Here is a 22,147-nt window from a genome sequence, read left to right as displayed (position 1 = left end):
TTTAGTTGCATTTTTTTCTTCTGCTTCAGGCTGACAAGATAAAACCAGTTCTTGGAATTTGTGTGGTTCATTGAGATAAGAACTCGTGCTGCTACTGAAGCGCCACTGAAAGCTGCAAAACCTGAAATAAATAAGCAAGCAAACAAAAATAACTACTATAATTGGCTTGATCAAATCCTGGAGTGTGAGTGTTTGAGAGATGTTTCTTGTGATGAGCTTGGAATATTTGTAAAATATTATACAAACACTAAAGAAAATGTAAATAAGCAGATGGATTATAATATATTCTGATGCAATAAAAAACAAAACAAAACTCTGGTCTGTGCTTCTGAAAGCTCTGAGTGTGTCTTTTTTCCTTATTAGATAATGCCACAAGAGCCAAGTGATTCAGGTGGTAATGACTTACATAAATAACCAAACAAACTCCAAATTTAATAACTTAATTTATTCCACAACAATGACTTACAGTACAAAAACAATTATATAGAAGAGGATATTTCAAAAATCCAAAAGCAAATTGTTTAATTATGACACTAGCCTTGTTATTATAATATCATAATATAAGGGTAAACAAGTAGATCATATGTTAGCCTTCGACATGCTAACTAGCTTAACTGTTGCCATTTAGAATAGCATGTATGCTAGCTAATGTTAGACTTCATGAAAATAAAACAAATACCTAATGTTACATCTGAACTGTGTTTGTTAGTGATTGCTACACTAAAACTTAAGAGGTCCAAGTTTAACACGCGATTGTGTAGTCATGTGGGAAGGATGGGTTGCATTTTGGAAGGGTTGCATAGCTGCAGAGCCACCTTTAGCAACAACAACTTTCTGTATTTCTTTATGAATCACACATTGTGCAGGAGTTTTAGCCCGCTCTTCTTTACAGTGTTGCTTCGATTAGTTGGGGTTTGTGCACATTTGACTTTAATATTTAACATACTTACTGGGGTCTGAAGAGTGTAAGATGTAGCGCTCGGGTGTTTTGCAATTCTCTGACAATTGCAAAGTCTGAACTTGGAGTGAGTTTGCACACCTCCATGCTCCCGACCAGCAAACTGCCAAAACCTCTTCTTTATGTTAATCAAGTGCATCTGATTATCAACAGTTGGCTGCCATGTAACTTGTTAATTCCTATTAAAAAAGTAGTGCTATATAAGCTTTCACAGAAGTGTATGGAGTGCTGTGAAAACTTTCTTTTTCACACGACTGCAATCAATTAAGGTTGTTTTTACAATGCCGCTTTAAAAAGATACTTTTTGTAAAAGTTTCATGTCAAGTATTACATTCTTTACATATAAATGACTTTGTAATGCTTCTTTGCTCTTCTAGCTGCCCAAACAAGTGGGGACATATTGTAATCCTGACTGTTGATCTAGCTGTAGCTTTAGTAATACTCATATAGGAATGTCTCATTTTGGATTCAGGACAGACTCGCTGGACTATCTTGTGGTTCAAAGTCGTATTGCATGTGCAATTTCTTATTTTTACAAGTTGTATTAATAAAATTGGCATTTTGATATTCCTTGTAACAGTGCTTTGGCAGTCTTTAAAAGGTCAAGTACTAAAAAACAATGCTCTGGATCTAAGCTGCCATGTTTTCTTGATAACCTGTTGTTCCTGCAAAAGCGACGATGAACAGAGCGGTGATACACACACAGATTGCAACTACTGTACTTGTGTGACGCCTCACATGACCAAGAAAACCACCTGACGATACATAAATGGCACAAATCAGCAATGTTTTGGCTGTAACAAGACAGCTACGACTCCAGTCTGTCTCAAGCCTGAGATGAAGTCTTCTGTGTTGGAGGTGGAGGAGGTGCTCGACACTGAAACAATACAGAGAGAAAATAAATGTGGGTTTTAATAAGCACTGATTTGTGTGAGCTCAAAGATATTCAAATCTTCCGTCAGCTAGTCCCAGCTCTGTCTCCGTGTCACCCTGTACTGAGCATCCTCTTCTGTCACACCAGCCCTCTGTGTGTCCTCCGTTACTACATCTATGAATCCTCTCTGCATGTGTCCAAACCATCTCAGCCTTTCCTCACTAACTTTGTCTCCAAAATTATCAACCTGATCTGTCCCTCTCATCACAAGCATCACATCTACGGTGCTGTTTCTCTGCATGAAGCCCTACTGCTGCTCACTGATCGCCACCTCTGTACCTTCAACAGCTACCTGCACATCATCCTTGTTGAAATCAGTACCAGAACACCACTTCTCCATTCCTCAGGCATCCTTTCCTAATCCTCTACACTTCCTTTACTAACCACCCATGCTCTCATCTCCTACATTCATGAACTCCTCCTTTTTGCGCCGATTCTAAAGCTGTTAGTTTTATCTCTCTCCAAACAATATTGACCGAACCAGCAGCAAAAGAAGATCCAAACTACGCTTCACATAAACATCGTCATGGATTCACTCTGACTTTTGCTGTTTTGCTTCCACCAGGATAAAATCTCACTTCATGCACGGCTCTCTCTCTCTCTCTCATCTGTTTTCTGCATTATTCGCTTGCTTGTTTTTACTTTTACTTACTTCCGAAAAGAAAACCTCATTTCTGCTGTTCAATACTGAACAAATTTCAACTTTTTAAAATTATGCAAAATTGCAAAACACTCAGCTGTGTCTCTAATCAAACCGCTGTAACTTTGCTCTGCTTCACTTCAGCAGCATCAGGTAATGTTCATATGCTGATTAATGGTTTTCTTTCGTTTTTGATGTACTGCAGAATATTTTTATAAAATCCCAGAACAGGAAAACCACCTTCATGTTTTTCTGTGTTTTATCTTCAGCTACTTTGACACAAAGGCCTCTGCTGTGATGCTCACAGCTCTGATAAAGTCTGGCAAGTGTCAGCTTCCTTTTTATAGATATAAAAATATGAAAATGTACTGATGCATGATCAGAATTATAATATTTCTGACTGTCTGAGGCAAAATTTCCCCGATTCAAATCGAATCGATTCTAGAAATCAGTGACGATACCCAGCCCTACTTTTATTCTTGCTTAGAGTCCAGTCGTATATACAGTTCACTTTAAGCCTTTTGCCACCTCTCTCTGCTGTACATGAACTTCTATCTTATCTTTCTTCATCTCCATGCTTATTATTATAATCCCTATAATTAAAGTCCCTGCTCTCACCTCCAAACTTTTGCCTTTTCTTTGTCTCTTCCTGCCTGTTAAAATGCCCTGTCTGGGCTTGTGCTTCCATACCTCCTCTGAGGTAGGCTTTTATTTTCTATAAGATACGTGTGGGTGTTGCACCTACTGGTCTCAGTGGAGTGCTGGAGTGCTCAGGAGAGCTGTGGCTGCTGGTTCCGGCCTCTGGCGGTGCAATAGACACAGAGTGAAACACCTCAAATGACACATTTTAGATAGAAAACAGAGAAATAGACTCTACCCGGTCTGTTGCCTGCCAGCTTTGATCCCTCCATTAGAGCAGCCTGCTGTTTGTCCTCCATACTGCTCGGAGAAGCAGCGCTCAGTTCTGAATTACAGCTAGGAGCTGAGGGTGTGGGGATGGGAGGGGAGAAAGGGGGCATGGTTGGGGTTGGAAGAGGCTGGAGAGGAAAATAAACATCAGAAAAACTGATTTTTGAATTTCAGAAGATTCTGATTACCAGGATGTAGTCTCACCTCCATCTCCCCTTTTTCTTCCTCATCCTCCTCTTCATTGTGAACAAGCTCTACCATCAGCGATGGGAAGACGCCGACGTGTCCGTTCAGCTCTCCCTCCCAAAAACCATCATCAACCTGTAAAAAGACTCACTTAGATTTGCAGTCTTCACCCTGAGTGACTGAAGCGAGGTAAAAGCTGGTGGCTGTTAGGGTTTCCCTCCCTTCCTCTGTAGCTTTGAAAGAGCTAAATTGTTATGAGGTGTTTTTTACTGTAAATCGCTAAATAAGCCACACCCTCTATCCATTCATGTAGAGCAGTCATGTTTGTAGGGACAAAAAAACAAACATTCTTAAAAAAAGTATTGCTGTTGGTGCATGATGGGCTCTACGTTGTTTTCTACAAATCCAGGGTTGTGATCACTCCAACGTCCAACGGCAGCGTAGAACACACACCTCTCCACGTGGACGGCGTATCAGGTGTATTAGCGCCCCCTCTTGGAAGGAAAGCTCCTCTGCGCTCTGAGCCTGGTAGGAGTACAGAGCCCTGGCTACACCTGAGACACATCAGAGCACATGGTGTAAACTCATATTACGGAAATTGGAAAAAAATACATCTTAGATTCATCTTCTTAATTTATCTTAGTTTTTCAGTTATTTCTTATGACTTTCAGTGACTGAATGAAAATAGACTTGATCCAAGTTTTAGGAAGGATTTGTAGGGCCTGGGTCAATATTTCCCCTCTGAGGCAGCACTTATTTATACAAAGTGCACAGTAAGTAATGTGACGTCAAGTGCAAGTGTAAACATGGCCACAGACCTCTACTCCCTGGTGTCTCTTTAGTCACAGTGGAGGAGGTGGAGCTGAATGAGCTGTCCAGCGGAGTGCTGTCCTCTGCTGGCAGACACAGGAGCTGCACATACCGCTCAGGGACGTAGCCCACCTGACCACACGAGTTACACACCTGCACAGAGAACATCAGAGTAACCTTTCCAATAAAGTACATTATACTGTATCACATCAGTATTGTTACCTTCAGCCAGTCCTCCATATCTCCATCCTCGATTACTTGAAGCTCCTCCCCTTCCATGATTGACAGCTCATCTGATTGGCTAGCCTAAAAGAGATAATTTTCCATTATTTAACTGTAAGCCTGTTAATGCAGGTTATCAAATAGCTGTTATTACTCTATATTAACATTATAGTGATACAAACCTAAAAAATATAACACAGACCTGCTTATTTTATGAAAACATCAGTTCAGTGCTGTATGCAAAGACTGGTCCAGCTTTGAACAGCAGGACCCCAGAGACACTCAGTCTGTCCTTTTCTACATCAAGTGCTGTGTAGAGAATGTGACATCTGTGTTTTTGCTAACCGAAAACTTTGGACGATGAGTGAAGTACAGGCTCTGATCAGAACTCGGGACAGTTTTCTGTGAAGCGCTCTTCCAACCTAAGGAGGGGTGCAAGCAGCATCCCAGGGGATGTGGTTAAAGCCTGCACGGACCAAATGGCAGAGATCCTCACTGGGCTGTTCAACCTCTTCCTGACTAATGTCATTCCCACCCGTCTGAAGGGCTCCACCATCATTCCCATCCCTAACCGATCTACCCACCAATGTCATCGTCAAGTATGCCAATGACACCACTGTGGCTCATCTCTGATGGAGATGTGACAGCGTAAAGGGCAGAGGTGGAGAACTTGTCCTGCTGGTTCTCAGAAAATAACCTGAAGCTGAACGTCCTTCAGGAGGCACAGGCAGGTCCACCCTCCTCTCATTATAAATGGAGAATGGGTGGAATCTGTCTCCACCTTCAGGTTTCTGGGCACCCACATCTCAGCTGATCTCATCTGGATCAACACCAACACCCTGGTAAAGAAGGCCCTGCAGCGGCTGGACTTCCTCCATGTCCTAAAGAGGAATAACCTGGACCAGAACCTGCTGCTGTCCATCTACTGCTCCTCAGTGGAGAGCCTCCTCTCCTACTGCCTGGGTGATTCATACCTAGGGGCCACTACTGAGGACAGGAAGGCTGCGCAGAGGGTAAAGAGCACCGCCCAAAAAATCATTGGCTCCCCTCTATGACCCGTGCAGGCCATCACCAGATCCTCCTGACTTAAACTTCTTTTTTGTTCATTTCACATCTCCAACATCGGGCTCGAGCATGCTTTGGGGTAGCTGATGAAGGACCTTCTTGCTTTGATGCAACAATGCTATCCACTGCACCACTATGGCACCAACAACAGCCTTGAGCATCTTGTAAACACCTTAACAGCTCTGCTTTAGACTTTGTACAGATCTTTTAGACTCATTGATTCATTGAATTTGCTAAAAAAAAAAGTTTTAAAAAGTGTGTGTGTGTGGGGAGGGGGGGGGGGGGGTGCTGATGATCACTACCTGATAGCTGTAAATACCTCTGCAGGCTGCAGGGTAAACACACACTCCAGATGCTGACACTGGATCTGTGAAGATCTCTCCATTATCATCGTAGTCCTCAAAATCAGTCAGCTCAAACTCATCCTCCTGCAAAACAAAGGATTTAAGGGTGTCGTCTCCACTCTGATCCCAAAAATATTTTTAGAGCATCTGCAAGACACGCTGAGTGATAAAACAAGTGTCATCCAGCAAGCATGCACTGAAGTTAATTCTGTATCTGAAATAGTCTTTAGCCTGTTTGTTCCCCTGTGTGTAACATCTGTTGTGTGCAATTATGTTGTGGAGTCATACTTGTGTGTTTTTGTTGTAGACAAAAAGCGACTTCCTGTGTTGTGTTGGAGGCTGACGGCTGATTTTAAGGTCAGGGCAAAGTTGAAGTTAAAGAGAACGTATTTTGCTTTCCTTACTTTCTGTCACATGTATAATGTTTCAGTGGTGGAGGCTTATATTAAAGTTATACAGTCTAATAAAGTTTCAAATAATGAGGTCAGGATGATATCCCTATGTTCTTCATCTCAGATACACCTCTGGTTGGTCTGCAGGTCATGGTCAGAGGCAAAGACTCTTGGGTAAAGAAAAGGGTATGGCTAAAAAGTCATAAACACACAAGTAAAACTTAAGGTGTAACACAACTGATTGACAATTTATACCATGTACTTTAAAAAAACACTCAAATGAAGTGGGGTCATTTTTGACCCCAGAGGACAAAAGGAGTATTGCGTTACGAGTGATAGAGGCCTCTAAAGAGGACATGCAAGCCACCATGTGATGAAAACGCAGCTCAATCTGTGTGTTTGTTTGTTTGCATACTGAAAAGTCTTCAGTAGACTTCCTCTGTTCGCTGAGATGTCGCTCTCTCTCCAACTCCTCTTCCACCTGGTTCATGGCAGCGTGAAGCCATTGTTCTGTTCCTGGTGTGCTCTCTGACAGCAGGGCCAGGCGAGCCTCGGCCTTCGCCCTGTTCAGCTGAAAAACCAGGAAACTTAGTTAGACACACACAGACATGTGACTCTGAACCCCGAGTCGTACGGATTCTGTGTAACTCACGAATTTTCTTGAGCTTTGGTTTGGTCATAAGCTGAAACCAAGCTGATTTTGTGTGCCTCAGTTAAACGACCATGATCAACATCGAAATCTAAATCCCTCTGAGACAAATTCAACTACACAGACACGACATCTTTCATATTTCAGCTATTATAATGTAGATTTCCAGATGCCGTTATTATATATTGCCAAACTCATTGCTCCCTAATATAACCCACCGTCTGTGTTATTCACTTCACCTCTCTGTGCTCGTGAAGTTATGCCTGATTGGTATGGTATTGGTGATGTCACTGCTGTGATGTCACAGATTCAGATTCAGCTAATGATATAAAACTGATCAAAACTGATACAGCACCAATTTTTATTTCACCAGTGCAACAGATTTTGTGCTTTGGAGCGTTTTTAATCTGATGATTGATAGTGTTGATACTTTGTGGTATCAATAATGTTGAATGTTGGATTTTGAACTTATAGGCTGGAGAAACTTTCAAAAACAAGTACCGTAATTGTCGGGCTATAAGCCGCTACTTTTTGCACAAGCTTTGAACCCTGCGGCTTTTAGTCAGGTGCGGCTTTTCTATGGATTGTCCGTGATTTTTGTCATATCGTAAGATGATTTGTTTTGTGTGTTCCGCTGTTGTACGGCACTACGTTGCCTGGCGGAAGGATCGGGGTTCAAGAGTGGTATGTTAGTCACATGTCCGTCCGCCAGGCAACGTAGTGCCGTACGAAGTAGCGCGAAAAACAAACTTCAAAGTAGCGCTACGCGTTCAGCGGGAGGCGTGGATGACGAGCGGCGATAAACTTGCGAAAAGCAAGTTATGCCCAACTCCACCGGTGGAATCTGACAGCGTGGAAAAGTGCGAAAACATCCACGATCACCAACGGATTTTGAAGGGCTGGACTGCTGCATGATGGAGAGGAGGACACCGCCACGGCCCTTCTGAGGGTGTTCGACTCTGACACTGACAACGAGGATTTGTTTGGTTTTGAAAGTGACAACGAAGGAAAGAAGCGGAGAGTGGATGACGAAGCCATCCTGAGCCTGTTCGTTTCCGACATTGGAGGAGAGGACTTTGGTGGTTTTAGAGCGCAGGAAGAAGAGAAAGATGGTGAATGACTGACTTTTCTTCTTGTTAAAGCTGTGTCACTGCACCTGAGCCTAAAAGGTAGGCCGAATCTATTGTTCTGGTGTGCTGTAGGTTACTGTTATGTACTACATGTGCAAATATGTACCCATAACTTGTTTTTCAAAATATTAATAAAAGGGGTGTGTCTCCAAACAGCCATCGCTTTCCTGACAATTCCCTTTGTGCATATTCTCTTACATATGATAAGTCAACATTGAAACACCTGCGGCTTTTAGTCAGGTGCGGCTAATGTATGTACAAAACAGGATTTTCCCCTGATTTTAGCTTGTGCGGCTAATATTCAGGTGCGCTTTGTAGTCCGGGAAATACGGTACCTTGGCTTTCCTGACGCTCTCCTGTACCTCTGCTATCTTCTGCTCCACACTGAGCGCCGTCTCCCCGGATAGGAGCTTCAGTCGGCTCTCTAACATCTGTAGAGCCTGATGAAACAAAGCAGATCTTAAAGTTAACGTAATGCAAAATTATACATTATACAGGAAACCAGAAAGGAGCCACTGCATCACAATGGTGACGGTTCTTCCTCTAGTTTCTCACCCTCTCTCCGTGGGCAACGATCTTGTGGTCTTTAGCCACCTTGGCAGTCCATTTCTTGGCCTCCTTCACCAGGCAGCCCTCTTCTTCTGAACTACAAACTTCCTGCAGAACTGACACCTATGAAGAGGAGTACCAGCGACCACAATGTGAATTTACACAGATACTTTTTCATTTGAGTATTTCTTAGTTTAGAGTATAGTCCCGGTTTATTACATTTCAGTGAAAAAAACCTTCTAATTTACTAAAAGCTTAACAGCTTTAGTTTGTAATTCATTTTAAGATATAGACTTTGTATGAATGATAAAATAATGTTTTTAAATACAAAATTCAGTATTTGGCAGTACAGAAAACCTTTGGAATGACCAAGAACTAACATGGAGTTTGAATTTGAAAAAGTAAATGATCTGTTGTAAATCCTTGCCAAATAAAGCTTGTGGATCATCAAGAATGAGATTTCCAGGCTGGAGACTGAGTTAATGTCCCTGTGTTACTGTTAAAGACAGAAACAGGAGAGGGAGAAGGAATGTTTGCAGGGGGTGAGAGAGAAAGACAGGCAGGAGCAGTGTTGGTCAAGTTACTTGAAAAAAGTAATCAGTAACTAATTACTGATTACTTCACCTGAAGAGGTGATAAAGCGATAGAACTTTCAGCCCAATTCTGCTTTTTCTACATAATCCATCATACAAAATGTAATCAAATGGAAAAGTCTTTTTTTAAAACTTGTTTTATTAGTTTTAATCTTTTAAAAAATTAAATTATATGCAACATTCTCTGACTGGAAGAAATTAGTTTAACATTTAAACCTATTTTCTGCACATTCCAGCACATAAAATAAAATATTTTGTGTGTTTACACTCAGTCTTTCAAATAGATGCAAGTAAAACACAGCAGAAAATAAATAAAGTCAAAGACTCAGCGGTCCTGTTGCTCTATTTTCACCTGTAAAGCAGGAGTGGGGTAGGCGGAGGTTTACCCTGGTGCAGGTGTGCTGCGGTCAGTGGAAGAATCCGCGAGTTTCTCTGTGAGTTTCCCATCACGTCGTAGCTACTCGGTGCTTGTTGGAAGTTTAGGGGTTTTTTGCTGTAAAAAGAAGTTTTCTTCCCACGCACAGCGGACACTAATGTTTTTGTCACTTTTTATGGAATCAAACTCAAAGTAAGGTCAGTACTTCCACGCTTTAAACGCTGCACGCTCATACTCTCCTGCACTCGATATATGATCCACTGTTGATCTGCACACAGCTGTTGTCACGAACGTCGCACTCACTTATGTCACTGTCATGAGACATTCTCGCAAAAAATCACGGTTTTAGTAAAACAGTAACGCAGCGTTCCTACGGGAAAGCAACGGTAATCTAATTACCGTTTTTGCAATAGTAATCCCTTACTTTACTCGTTACTTGAAAAAAGTAATCGGATTACAGTAACGCGTTACTGCCCATCTCTGGGCAGGTGTGGAGGTGTGAGCATGGACAGGTACAGGGAGAAAGGTGGCTGATATCGTGGAGAGAAGGCAGATATGCTGTTTGTGGAGAGTAGATAAGTGCTAGATAAGAACCATTTACCAGTTCAGTAACAGTGTTATTGAGATGAAAAGTGAAGACACGATCATGAGTTTAAAGAGTGAATGTTGCCAGTGCCAATTTATTAGTCCACAACGGTTGGATGTCAGAAGAGAAAGAATACTGTGGTGGTACTGGTGGTACTGTGTATTATTTCACACAGTCTGGGGTTACACTGGATGAAATACGACTGCAGATCGCCACTCGACGGACTTTTAATAACTGTTCGTGCATGATTTTCACTGAAACCTGGCTGGACAGCGCCATTCCCGATGCGGCTATCGATCTAGCAGGCCGCACCGCCTATCGAGCCGACAGGTCTGCGGACTCGGGTAAGAAGACTGGCGGGGGGCTGTGCATCTATATTAACAACCTTTGGTGCACGAACGTCACGGTAACGGAAAAACTGTGCAGTACAGAGGTAGAACGCTTTCAAATCCGGGGACCAGGAGGCATACAGTGCTGCCAGGGCCAACCTGAGAAGAGGCATCAAGACTGCCAAGCAGCAGCACAGGAGGCGTATCGAGGCCAGGTTTGAGAACAACACAAACCCAAGGCAGGTCTGGGAGGGCATCAGGGCTATCACGGACTACAAAAGAAGAACACCATCACCCTCAGCCGAAAGTTCTACTCTGGCTGAGGATCTAAATCTCTTTTATGCCCGTTTTGACAGGGAGAACACCGACCCTGTCCTGTCCCCTCTCCCCTCAACCGACCCTGCTCCGGTCCTGAGCACTCATGAGCTGAGGCGTGTGTTCCAGAGCATTAACACCAGGAAGGCGGCCGGGCCGGATGGAGTGCTGGGCCGGGTGCTAAAAGACTGTGCTGCGGACCTGGCGGACGTCTTCACCTCTATATATAACACCTCGTTGTCCTGTTCACTGGTACCATCCTGTTTCAAAGCAGCAACCATCGTTCCCATCCCAAAACAGTCAAATGTCACATGTCTGAACGATTTCAGACCTGTGGCACTCACCCCCATTCCCGCCAAATGCCTGGAGAGACTGGTCATTAAACACATCAGAGCTGCTTTTCCACCATCCCTGGACTCGCACCAGTTTGCATACAGGGAGAACCGGTCAACCGAGGATGCGATCGCCACAGTGCTGCACACATTACTGAAGCACTTGGAACACAGGAACACCTATGCACGGCTCCTCTTTGTAGACTACAGCTCGGCTTTTAATACCATCCGGCCATACAAACTCCGTCCCAAACTCCACCAACTGGGACTTAACTCCTCTCTGTGCAACTGGATTGTGGACTTCCTCACTAACCGTAGACAGAGTGTCAGAGTGGGTAAGAACACCTCTTCCACCCTTGTGGTCAACACCGGTGCCCCTCAGGGGTGTGTTCTGAGCCCTCTGCTATACACTCTCTTCACCCATGACTGTATTTCCTCCTGCGCGTCCAATCTCATTGTTAAGTTTGCAGATGACACTACAGTGCTCGGACTTATATCCAACAATGATGAGACAAACTATAGGACAGAGGTGCAACAACTAGAGTCATGGTGCCACGACAATAACTTGGTCTTAAACACCAAAAAGACCAAGGAGATCATTGTAGATTTCCGGAAGAGGGGCCATAACAACCATCTGCCTCTCTTCATTGGCAGTGAGGCGGTGGAGAGGGTGAGCAGTTTTAAATTCTTGGGGGTAACTGTGACCGAGGACCTGTCCTGGGGCAACCATATCACCTCAGTTGTACGGAAGGCCCAACAGCGCCTCTACTACCTGAGGAGACTGCGGAGCGCACACATTCCCAGATCTCTGATGTTGAACTTCTACAACTGTGCCATCAGCAGCGTTCTGACGTATGGATTTCTAGTGTGGTTCCCCAGCTGCACCAAGGCCGATCAGCAAGCACTCCAGCGGGTGGTGAAAGAAGCTGGCAGAATTATTGGAACAAGTCTGCCAGAGATCAGTAATATCTTCCCCACTCGCTGTCTGAGGAGGGTGCACAGTATCCTGCGGGACCAACATCACCCTGCGCGCCACCTTTTCCATCTGCTGCCCTCAGGGAGAAGGTACAGGTCTATACAGGCCAGAACATCCAGACTGGCCAACAGCCTGTATCCACAGGCTGTGAGGCTCCTGAACTCTCTGCCCCCCTCTCACGGACAATAACCATATCCAACTTCTTAATAGCAATGAACTGGTCTGCATTGGTGCATCATATCTTTATTCTCTTCCCCCTCCTGCCCCCCCCCTTCTTAAATAGATAACTATCATATCTGATATCATATCTCACAGTACAATAATATTGAATGGGTTGCATTGTTGTATTTTGTCATGTTTCTCAGGTCTTTGTCTGAATTTCTACGAACATTATTGCTAAGGATTGTCTTATTGCATTGGAGTCACACTGGGTTAAATATGTACACTTGGGTTTTAAGGGGTATTTATTATTTTCTTCTTTTTTTTGGGTTGTATGGAAGCCCCAAACGCAATTTCATTGTTCTTGACAATGACAATAAATAAATAAATACTAATACTAAGAGTAAACAGGTTGAAGTAGTAAGTGAAGGGACCAGGGGTGAGGTGTGGGATAGGCAGGATGTTAAAGAGAGAAATGGGAAAGGACAGATGGTACTGAATCTTCCAAAAAGGGTGGAAACGGTTGTGAAGAAGGAGGGTCTTATGCCATGTTCACTTGAATCGCTTTGAATGACTTTCTGAAGCAGGTCGCATTAACTGTGTCTACATGCACAATGAGTTACTACCATGTGGTTTTCTGATCAGATATGTGCATTGGGCATTGAGTGAGCATATAATGCAACCACACTCTGGTTCAACTGTTGTACTGTAGGCAAGAGGAAATTGCAGCGGGTGGGGAGGGCAGCGGGCGGGCAATTGGCACCCCCCTCAGAGACTCTATTCTATTCTATTCTATTCTATTCTATTCTATTCTAAATTTTTTGCCAATGTTTGCCAAGTCACACATTTTCTCTCATTGTATTAAACTGAGCCAAATATGCAAAATATCTCAATATGGAGCTCATCACTAAATCTCTACTACAATTTGTGGACTGTCACTGTGGCACTTGGACTACAGTCAGCATGTCTTCCTTAGACACACCTTGTCACGCAGAGCAGGCTGGAAGGTAAATTCAGGGGTTTTGCTGAACGATACCGAATCTTGGAGAAACTGCTGAACATTTCTGTCTCTGGTCACCTGCAACACAAAAACGAATTAAACAAAAGCAGGTTACACCATCCTCAAAGAAACAAATAACTCTCATTAACCGCAGCGCTGCAAATTCTGCTGAATTTTTCACAAATGCTAGAAAAGCATGAACAAAAATACAATGTTCTCACTTCTACCGACTTTGGATGAACACCTGAAAGTCAAATGTACTCAAAATGTGCAGGGAATAACTCTGAACTGGCAAGAGAGTACAGGCTAAGGGGAACATCTCGAGATTTATTCAGCTTCTCCCGGTCTAGAGCTTACTATCTGCAGTGACAGATTTGATTTGGTTACAAACAACATCTACACAAAGTCCACACATGAAACTGTTTATGCCATTTCTATACATCTACATGTAAATGATGCTTCTCACCTCATGTGTGCTGGATGGTGAACTTATTTGTACAAGCAGCTGGATGTTCAAAGAGTATTGTTTCTAAATGTGGTTATCACGGTTTCCTCATAGTGAGGAGGGTCTTACTATGAATCTGTCACAATGCATCATTTATTCAGGCTAATCAGATTACAGTTTATTTTACTTCTTATTCATTCTCATTATTCACTTACAAAAATAAAACTCTAAATCCTCACACAAGGTATCAACTCTATTTTAAGAAGACATGTTTAACATGATGATCCAACACTGTCACAGTTTACAACATAGACAAATGTGCAATGGGACTAATCACAGATTGAACCAATCATTTGCAGTCTGAGGCCCTGTGATGACCAATGACCACAGGTGTCGATATATAAAATATACAAAGCATGCCAAAGCATCTCATCTCTCTTTTTTGTAGTTCATATATACAACACCAACCTTTGCAACACTGTCGCACACTCCGCTGTACTGTTTGTGTGTATGAAGACAGCAGTCCATCTCAGTCCCACACAGCAGGGTGAAATGGCATCTCAAATCCTCATAAATATCACCATCCATTTGCTGAGGAGGTCAGACACTAAAGGTCAGTTTTCAAACATTTTCTACTGAGTTTCTGCTGAAGACTAATCACTTATGTTATGTGTGTTTCCTGTAACTCTGTGTTCTCATTAAATACAGTACAGGCAGCAGGCTAAACGCTACATGGCAAAACAGTCATCCAAACACTTGTGGTGACACTAGTTCCTTAAAAAAAAGTAGCCATGAAGCTTTTTGTGAAAGGACATTTTGGTCCATTCCATCTGTAAAAACGTCAATATAAATGTAGCACACTGACGGTGTTAGTGTGTGTGGATTACCTGCATAATAAATGGTAAGTCGTTTGTGTAGTAGTGCTGCCGATGCGCTCTGACTGCTGCTAATGTCAGCAGATACTCGTTACGAACTTCAGTCAAGCGGTCATCGCACTCTTTGAGTCTGGCAGTGAGCTGCAAACATGTAAGTGAGCACAAACACAATGTCACACAAACAGGCAACATTTATACAATTCAGCAGTGTGTGCTGTGTAATAACCTTCTCATTCCACTTCACAAAAACACAGCCTGCGTCCCAGGGGGTCAACCACCACCTTGCTCAGGACCCCAGTGCCTGTCCCTGTGGGGGACGGCCCACAAGGTGGTGGAACCAAACTGACGGCCAAGCCTGACAGCTTCTTGTTGAAGTGCTGTAGCTCATTTGGGGTTTTGTTTTAATCTCTTATTGTGGCCCCGCCCCTGGGAGACCCTACCAATGACCTCGAAAGGAGTCTCGGAAAAATAGGAGTCATCTGATTATGATGCCTCCTGGGATCATTCTTTAGGATGTTTTGCTGTTGTTGTTTATATCCTAATGCAGAGGTGGCAAAAGTGCAGACATTGTGTACTTAAGGTGAAATACAGATAATAAGTGTTAAAAAATACTCCGGTAAAAGTTGGACTACTGATTCTTTTCTGTACTCAAGTAAAAAGTGAGAAAGTACAGACTCAGATTAAGATCTTTGAAGGAGTTGCTTTTGTGTAAATGCAACTGAACCTTATATTAATGTAATAATAAAATAACATTATCAGATAAAAATACAAACTTTATTCTAGTCTCAATTTTAATTCTAATAAATGTACTCAGCTTGAGTATTTTGAGGAAAGGAAACCAGAACTCATGAGAGGTTAAACATTTAGTCTGATCTGGAAGCAAATGGACATACTGGGAGAGGAAACCCAGAACACCCAGCTTAGCCTGCTGCTACTACGACCCAACATTGGTTAACAGGAAGAAAATGGATGGATAGAGTGATAATATAATTTGGTTTGCATTAAAGGCAAGAGAGATTATCCTGGGACAACTCATAATCACAGGGGAGAAACCACTTTACACCAGGACACAGTTCAGCATAGAAATAAGATTTCAGCAGCTCAATCATCCGTACCTTTGTGGTCGTTTTATGGAGTCCTGTTTTAAAGTGAAAAATTCCATGTTCACTTTTTCTAGCTCTGGAAGAGAAAGTGAAATCATATTTATGTCATTCAAGACAAGAGAAAACTACAGCACTTAACATATTGCTTCATATTTATGTTAATGCTCTATATAAAATACAAGTTGTGGGAAACGTTCAATCTGCAAGCTGAGCTCTTATTGGCTGAACTCCCATCGGCAGTAGTAACTTTTTTACTGTTTTATTAAAGAAGTCGTGACAATAATATGAGTAATAGTTTAAGAGTACAAGTGTAGAATAAAATATATAGAAGTGACAAACATTGTTCCAAAATGTATTTAATACAACCTTAAAAATCAGACTTTTAGTTACTTTTAAAATATTTTAAAACAAAATGAAATGCTGGTCAAAAGTCTTAGCAGAAGATTCAAACCTCCGCATTGAAACACAGACCTGGCCTGTGCATCTGCAGTTTTCTCACGTGCAATACTGGCAATGTGACTGAAGTCGTGGTAGCACTTCTTGACCCTTTGAAGTTCCCGTAGAGCATCCACCACTTCAGCCTGCACCCTCTGCAGCCGTTCCAGGCCCTAACGCACATATGCACACAACCCAAAGGCATCAGATTTCATACATTTTTTAAGGTAAAATAAACTGAATTCTATTTATATAGTGCCAAATCACAACAACAGTTGAATTGAGGCACTTTATACTGTAAGGTAAAGACCCTAGAGTAACTGAGAGAAAGCCCATCAATTAAACAGCCCGGTTTAAACAAGCGCTTTGACAGTATTGGGAAGGAAAACCCTTTAAACAGGAAAACGCCTCCTTCAGAACCAGGATCAGGGAGAGGCAGCCATCTGCCACAACCGTTTGGGGATGAGGGGAGGAAGGCAGGAAAAAAATGTTTCATTATGTGAGTGTTGTTCAGAAATGTTTAATCTGTGTGCACTGTCTCACTCTCTTAGCCCGGACATCCTTTGCATTGCGGAGACTTTTGGAGACTTGCCCACTGAGTCGACGGTATTCTTCTGCAGCGAAAAGTCTCGATGCCGCAGTCTGAGCTGTAGCATCGACCACAGAGCGCCACACGCTGAACACACTCCTGAAAGCACACAAACTGCATTCATATCACCACCAACAGACACCTTCCACAATGTCAGATACTACTAACACACACAGGGTGGCCTTTTGTAGCAATGCTTTGTCTCACCAATCACTGCATTATTAGACACAGAGAGATAGAGAGATTAAAGCGCAACACCCATTCATTCACACACTGTTGTGTGCTTTAATCTTAAAGCCTTTTAGACTCCTCACATCCACAGATCACCAGTTAATTAACCATGCATGTCTGTTTTGGGAGCCAAAGTACCCAGAGGAGACCCACACCAAAGGGTTTGCAAACCTTATTACAGACACATGGATAGATAAAGTTGAGCATCATCTGCACATCAGTGAAAATGTATGCTATGTCTTCTAATGTTACTGCCTAACGAAGCATGTATAATGTAAACAGAACCGATCCCTGCACAGAACCCTGTGGAACCTCACTATGTTAAGACGACTCTCTATTTACATCAACAAATTAGAGTCTCTTAGACAGATATGATTCAAAACATTGCAGCTAAAGCGTGCTCTAATCGCTGTAATAAACCACTGAGATGAGTCCACTGTCAGAGGCCACAAGATCATCATTTGTAGCCTTTAAAGCTGTTTCTGTGCTGTGATGCACTCTGAGACCTGATGTACATTAAAAGAGATCATATTTAAGATCGAAGCATTAATTAATAGTAGGACTTGGGATCAGGGTCTAAAAGACATTGGAAGTAATTGCTGAAGTTAACTCAGATCAGCTGCAGTCAACATATATTTCAATAGTATTGAAAGTAGTTGAAGAGAAACCTTCAGTCAATAATGAATCAGTAATCAATAGTAAGGCGGTCTAGCTTTATGGAGGGCTGTTTTATAAAGCAACAAACTCTTTTTTCAGGCTAAACGATGCTCTTCTAAATTAGTCATAAGCCATTTATTATCTGCTATAAGGTGCATGCTTGAGAGGTTTATTCTAGAGAGAGCCAAGTTATTTCAACATAAGCATCAGCACATTGCTGATCTAAAAGTATTTTATTTCCTTTGGTAACAACTTTTGTTCACATATTAATAATATTACATATAATATTATTCTGCTTTATGTACATTAAGTAATTGAATGCAGTTCCTCAAATGGGCAACAAGTCAAATGTGATGTATATATCAAGAGATTACGACAACAAAATATTTCCACATTACCACTGCTGTCCAATTACTGTTTTTTCACAAACTACAAAAAAGTTCTTGCAGAATCATCCGTTTTTCTTAACATGTCTGTTTTGCTGATGTAACTTCCAAACAGCAAAAAGAGCCAATCGAGTGTTTGGTCTTTCAAAGTAAAATCAACAATCAATAACAGCTGTTAAGAAGATTGCATGCTGTAAAGTTGTGTAGTTACCCAGAAGTGATCACATCTGTATTTCCTCTCTGCCAGTCTCTCTTTTGGTACTGGACAGCTAACCTTTGAAGAGCCTGAAAAAACACAAGAAAAAGTGCATCCTCTATAACATACAAAGTAACTTTCCTCACACAGGGATGTAATAAATGTAAGAAAATGTGTCAATTGAGTTTTTTGTTTTGGCAACTTGTTAAATGGACTGGCACAATCACACAGCCTTTCAACACTATCATACACACACTCACAGCCCAGTGGATGCATTAGGGGAATTACAGGCTCAGTATCTTACACAGGGACACTTCAGCCCGTGGACTGAAGTAGCTGTGATCAAAGTATTATTACATGACCCACTGGACCCTCTGGAGGTGGAGCTTACCTTCTTACAGTAGGGTTTTTGTAGCAAGACAAACATAAACTAAACTAAGGAGCTGGCACTCCTAATTTTGCTGTTGTAGCCCCCTGAGATTTGCTACATATTCCCTTTGGCTCTTCCCACCGGGCAGCTCAGTTTGCTTTTTACAGCTATAAATGTTGTAATATGATCAACAGTTGTCAGTGTTAACAGTTTAATAGTATTTCAGCAAAGGTAGGAGAATGCTACCTTGTTGTCCTCTAACAAAGCCAGGCACACATGCATGCATGCATACAGACACACATCCACTCACATACTTTTCAGATGTTCTACGTGAAACATTCTACACCACGGTGTGAAAACACATAAAGCTCTGAGCTGAAACCAAGGAGATTTGTAACATTAAGTGAGAGAAGCAGTGACTTTGTCCTCAGCAGAGACACTCCACAGCAAACCTACTTCTGTGGTTTGTACCTGACTGAGACTAGGTTAGAAGTCAACCTTCAGACTGCTGAACATAGACCGTCACCTTTCCAGCTTGGTGTCAAAAAACCCTCCCCATTTAGGTGCAAGGCCACACATGGGGTAAAAGATGCACGCCTGAGCCTTTCAGACTCTGTGACAAAATATGGTGGCTTGCTAGTATTAATGTAAACCCTGCAGGCACCTTAATTTTAAACTGCAGCTCAAAACTGCAGAGGCAAAATCTTCTGAAACTTCTGTAACATCCTTTGAAACTGTGCCTAGCATGCAGCTAAAATGCAACCTAACCCTATCCCTGCACCTAAGTGGTTTGCTGACTACCTGATGTGCAGCAGTAGCAAAGTAATAACACTTTTCGGCCTAGGTAAACTAGACTCACACAACTACCGCTTTGCCAACACCGTGGCATCAAAAGCCAGAACAGCAGCAACAAATGTAGCACCTTTATACCTTCAACACCTTCAGCCCGAGGTAGAAACCACTTTTTCTCACTCCACTTGAAAAATAACAGGGTTAACCAAATAACCCCTTCCACCCATACCAGTGTTAGTTACTCTCACCAGGTAGGTTTAAAATGTCATTAATTTACATTTCATATTTATTTCCAGGATATCAAATGTCCTAAAAATATTATTATCTTATAACTTTTAGAACTAATCAATGAAAAACAGTAGGACAAAAGCCTAATAAAACTGTGTGAGGACACACACACACATACACAAACCGTGTATGTGTGCAGACGTCACACAAGTCAAAACCCAATCCAGCACTCAGGTACTAATGTGGGTCTTAAATCAATATATTTTGAGCATTTCCAGTAAACAATGAAAAGTGTCAGTAACAGCAGCAGACAGGACTAGAATAGATCATGTTTACTCACCTGACCGTATTCTTTCTCTATAGCCGTGCGATGCTTACTGAAGGACCTTTGGGAGCAAACAGAAAACAACACATGACACACAGGACATGTGTAACGTAACACCTGCTCATGAGACAGACAGTGTGTCAGACCTGATCTCCTCCAGCAGTTCGGTGTCCAGATGCTGTTTGGTCTGCAGCTTGTTGAGCTGCTCTGAGAACACCACTTTCATCTGCTGGCTCTCCTTTACCTGTTCACACACGGGGCAGCTGTGCAGTAAGTCTCATTGATAAAAGACGATATTGGTGGGCTTTGTTTCACCGGAAGTTTTTCAGATTATAACTTCAGTGCTGACTATGGTGGCTCCCACTAATGGACACCCGGTAATGTTTGGCCTGACTTGGAACTGGGAGAGGTTCATAAAAAAACAACCTCCTTGACCAAAGCCTAATGACTAAAACAACATTCACTAGTCTACATTAGTTGCTGGTTTGTGCCACGTTATGCTGTGACAACAAAAAGTGCACAACAACATTTTATGGATTCCTAAAATTATATTTAATATAGTATATACAATAATTACAATAATTTTACATAATATAGTTATTGTGAGCTAAAATGACAGCCAGGTGCAGGGTACAAGGCTATTTTATAGGTCAAACAATGCTAACCTGTGACACAAATACAGCAGTCTCGCGGTATGATTTAGATAATTAAACCTTATTAAACAGTGTTATGTCATTTTCTGTTGTTGGTATCTCTGTAATGTATCATTCTATTGCTGTATAAGAGAAAAAGCCCACAGAAAAGTACAGCACTTTCTAGCTGAAGACAACAAATATTAGAAAGCTTCATTTACATTTCCAATTACTGGAAGTGGTCCCAAACATTAGCTTTGAGCAGGTCGTGCACATTACTGCCTATTAACGCGTTTAGGAGCTAGCTTATTCATCAGTCGAGCATGTTGAGGCTGTTAACACTTGTATTGAGAGCCAACACCTCAGCTGATACAAACCCAGTAACATCCCAGGTTGTTTCATTTCTTTAGCTTTTGAGTTGCAGGGAAAACAAAAGCTGACAAAACATTGAATGAGGCCAAACATGGCACAGTGAATGAGGCCATAAAAGAATTATTTTCAGAAAAAGTGAACCAACCCCGAGGAGTCAGTGCAGTGTGAATATTTTACTCATTTACGTCAGATTCTTGGTATCCTTACCTTTCTCGGTGGTGGCTGCATGTTTGGATGTAGCTGGCAGCTGTTCTCTCCGTTATGGCGTTAGTTTGTTGCACTTCTTGTGCACCGTTACTTCCTTTATAGTTTCACTAATGCACATGTGCAACTCTCTCTCTCTCTCTCTCCCTCTCACGCGCTCTCTCTCTCTCTCTCTCTCTCTCCCTCTCACGCGCTCTCTCTCTCTCTCTCTCCCTCTCACGCGCTCTCTCTCTCTCTCTCTCTCTCTCCCTCTCACGCGCTCTCTCTCTCAGATTGCTGTTTGGCTTGAAATCCTCTAGAGGGCAGCAGAGTAACACTGGTTTGAAGAGTCCATGTTATTACTAATAATTCTTCTGTATCACCACAGGACAGCTGTTGAAAAATAGTAACCAACTAATAATAGTGTCTGTAACGAGGTCTGGGATTTTGTGTCCCCTTGCTATGCACATTCAAAAGCTTCCATCAAAACAGCTTCTCTGGAGCCTGCTTGGTCAGTTTTTCTGTGTTATGCACACAGCATGGTGAGCACTGAGTATTGTGCTACAACAGACGTAAAAATGCTGAACAAAACTGTATTCTCAGTTATGTTTGCAGGAGTGTTCATTGTTCAACACACTGACTTACTCAGGCTACAGTAACTTTGCATCAGCACCACCTGCATATTGGACTCTCCTCTTTCCTGCTCACATCCTTTACTTATTTCTAAATTTCTGATATGTATTCTAATATCTGTAGGTACTATTGTGTGTATTTATCTTAAAATCTATGTGGAGAATGGTTGTCTATATATATTTCATCTAAAACTGTCACATGCTTTTTAATCAGGTTTAGCTAGATAAGCAGCTGAGATAGA

General features: G+C 42.1%; 1 protein-coding gene across 1 annotated transcript; it reads right to left on the bottom strand.

Moving 5' to 3' along the window:
* Nucleotides 1-453: 453 nt before the first annotated feature.
* On the bottom strand, nucleotides 454-21,473 carry LOC308408539 (F-BAR and double SH3 domains protein 1-like). The gene is made up of 21 exons (XM_080900869.1): nucleotides 21,298-21,473; nucleotides 20,233-20,330; nucleotides 20,102-20,147; nucleotides 18,387-18,460; nucleotides 16,856-17,000; nucleotides 16,349-16,485; nucleotides 15,890-15,953; nucleotides 14,787-14,915; nucleotides 14,368-14,490; nucleotides 13,437-13,532; nucleotides 8,795-8,911; nucleotides 8,575-8,679; nucleotides 6,876-7,031; nucleotides 6,027-6,152; nucleotides 4,660-4,743; nucleotides 4,446-4,590; nucleotides 4,081-4,181; nucleotides 3,646-3,762; nucleotides 3,410-3,569; nucleotides 3,278-3,333; nucleotides 454-1,835 (listed from the first exon to the last, which is right to left on the bottom strand). The coding sequence occupies exons 1-21, from the start codon at nucleotides 21,316-21,318 to the stop codon at nucleotides 1,785-1,787; spliced, it is 2,151 nt and encodes a 716-aa protein (XP_080756995.1). The 5' UTR covers nucleotides 21,319-21,473; the 3' UTR covers nucleotides 454-1,784.
* Between the last annotated feature and the right edge of the window lie 674 nt (nucleotides 21,474-22,147).

This window comes from Rhamphochromis sp. 'chilingali' (assembly GCF_963969265.1).
Source record: "Rhamphochromis sp. 'chilingali' genome assembly, chromosome: 13".
NCBI lineage: Eukaryota > Metazoa > Chordata > Actinopteri > Cichliformes > Cichlidae > Rhamphochromis > Rhamphochromis sp. 'chilingali'.
The sequence above is the reverse complement of the archived record's forward strand: the minus strand, read 5'-3'. Positions and strand labels throughout refer to the sequence as shown.

What these genes read in the sequence shown, in the direction of transcription:
- LOC308408539 (XM_080900869.1), bottom strand. Translation starts at nt 21,318, where the DNA reads ATGCAGCCACCACCGAGAAAG. An exon ending in TGTGCGACAGTGTTGCAAAG is followed by an intron (nt 13,533 to 14,367) that starts GTTGGTGTTGTA and finishes TTTGTGTTGCAG; the next exon opens with GTGACCAGAGACAGAAATGT. An exon ending in GCTGGCAGGCAACAGACCGG is followed by an intron (nt 3,334 to 3,409) that starts GTAGAGTCTATT and finishes TTGCACCGCCAG; the next exon opens with AGGCCGGAACCAGCAGCCAC.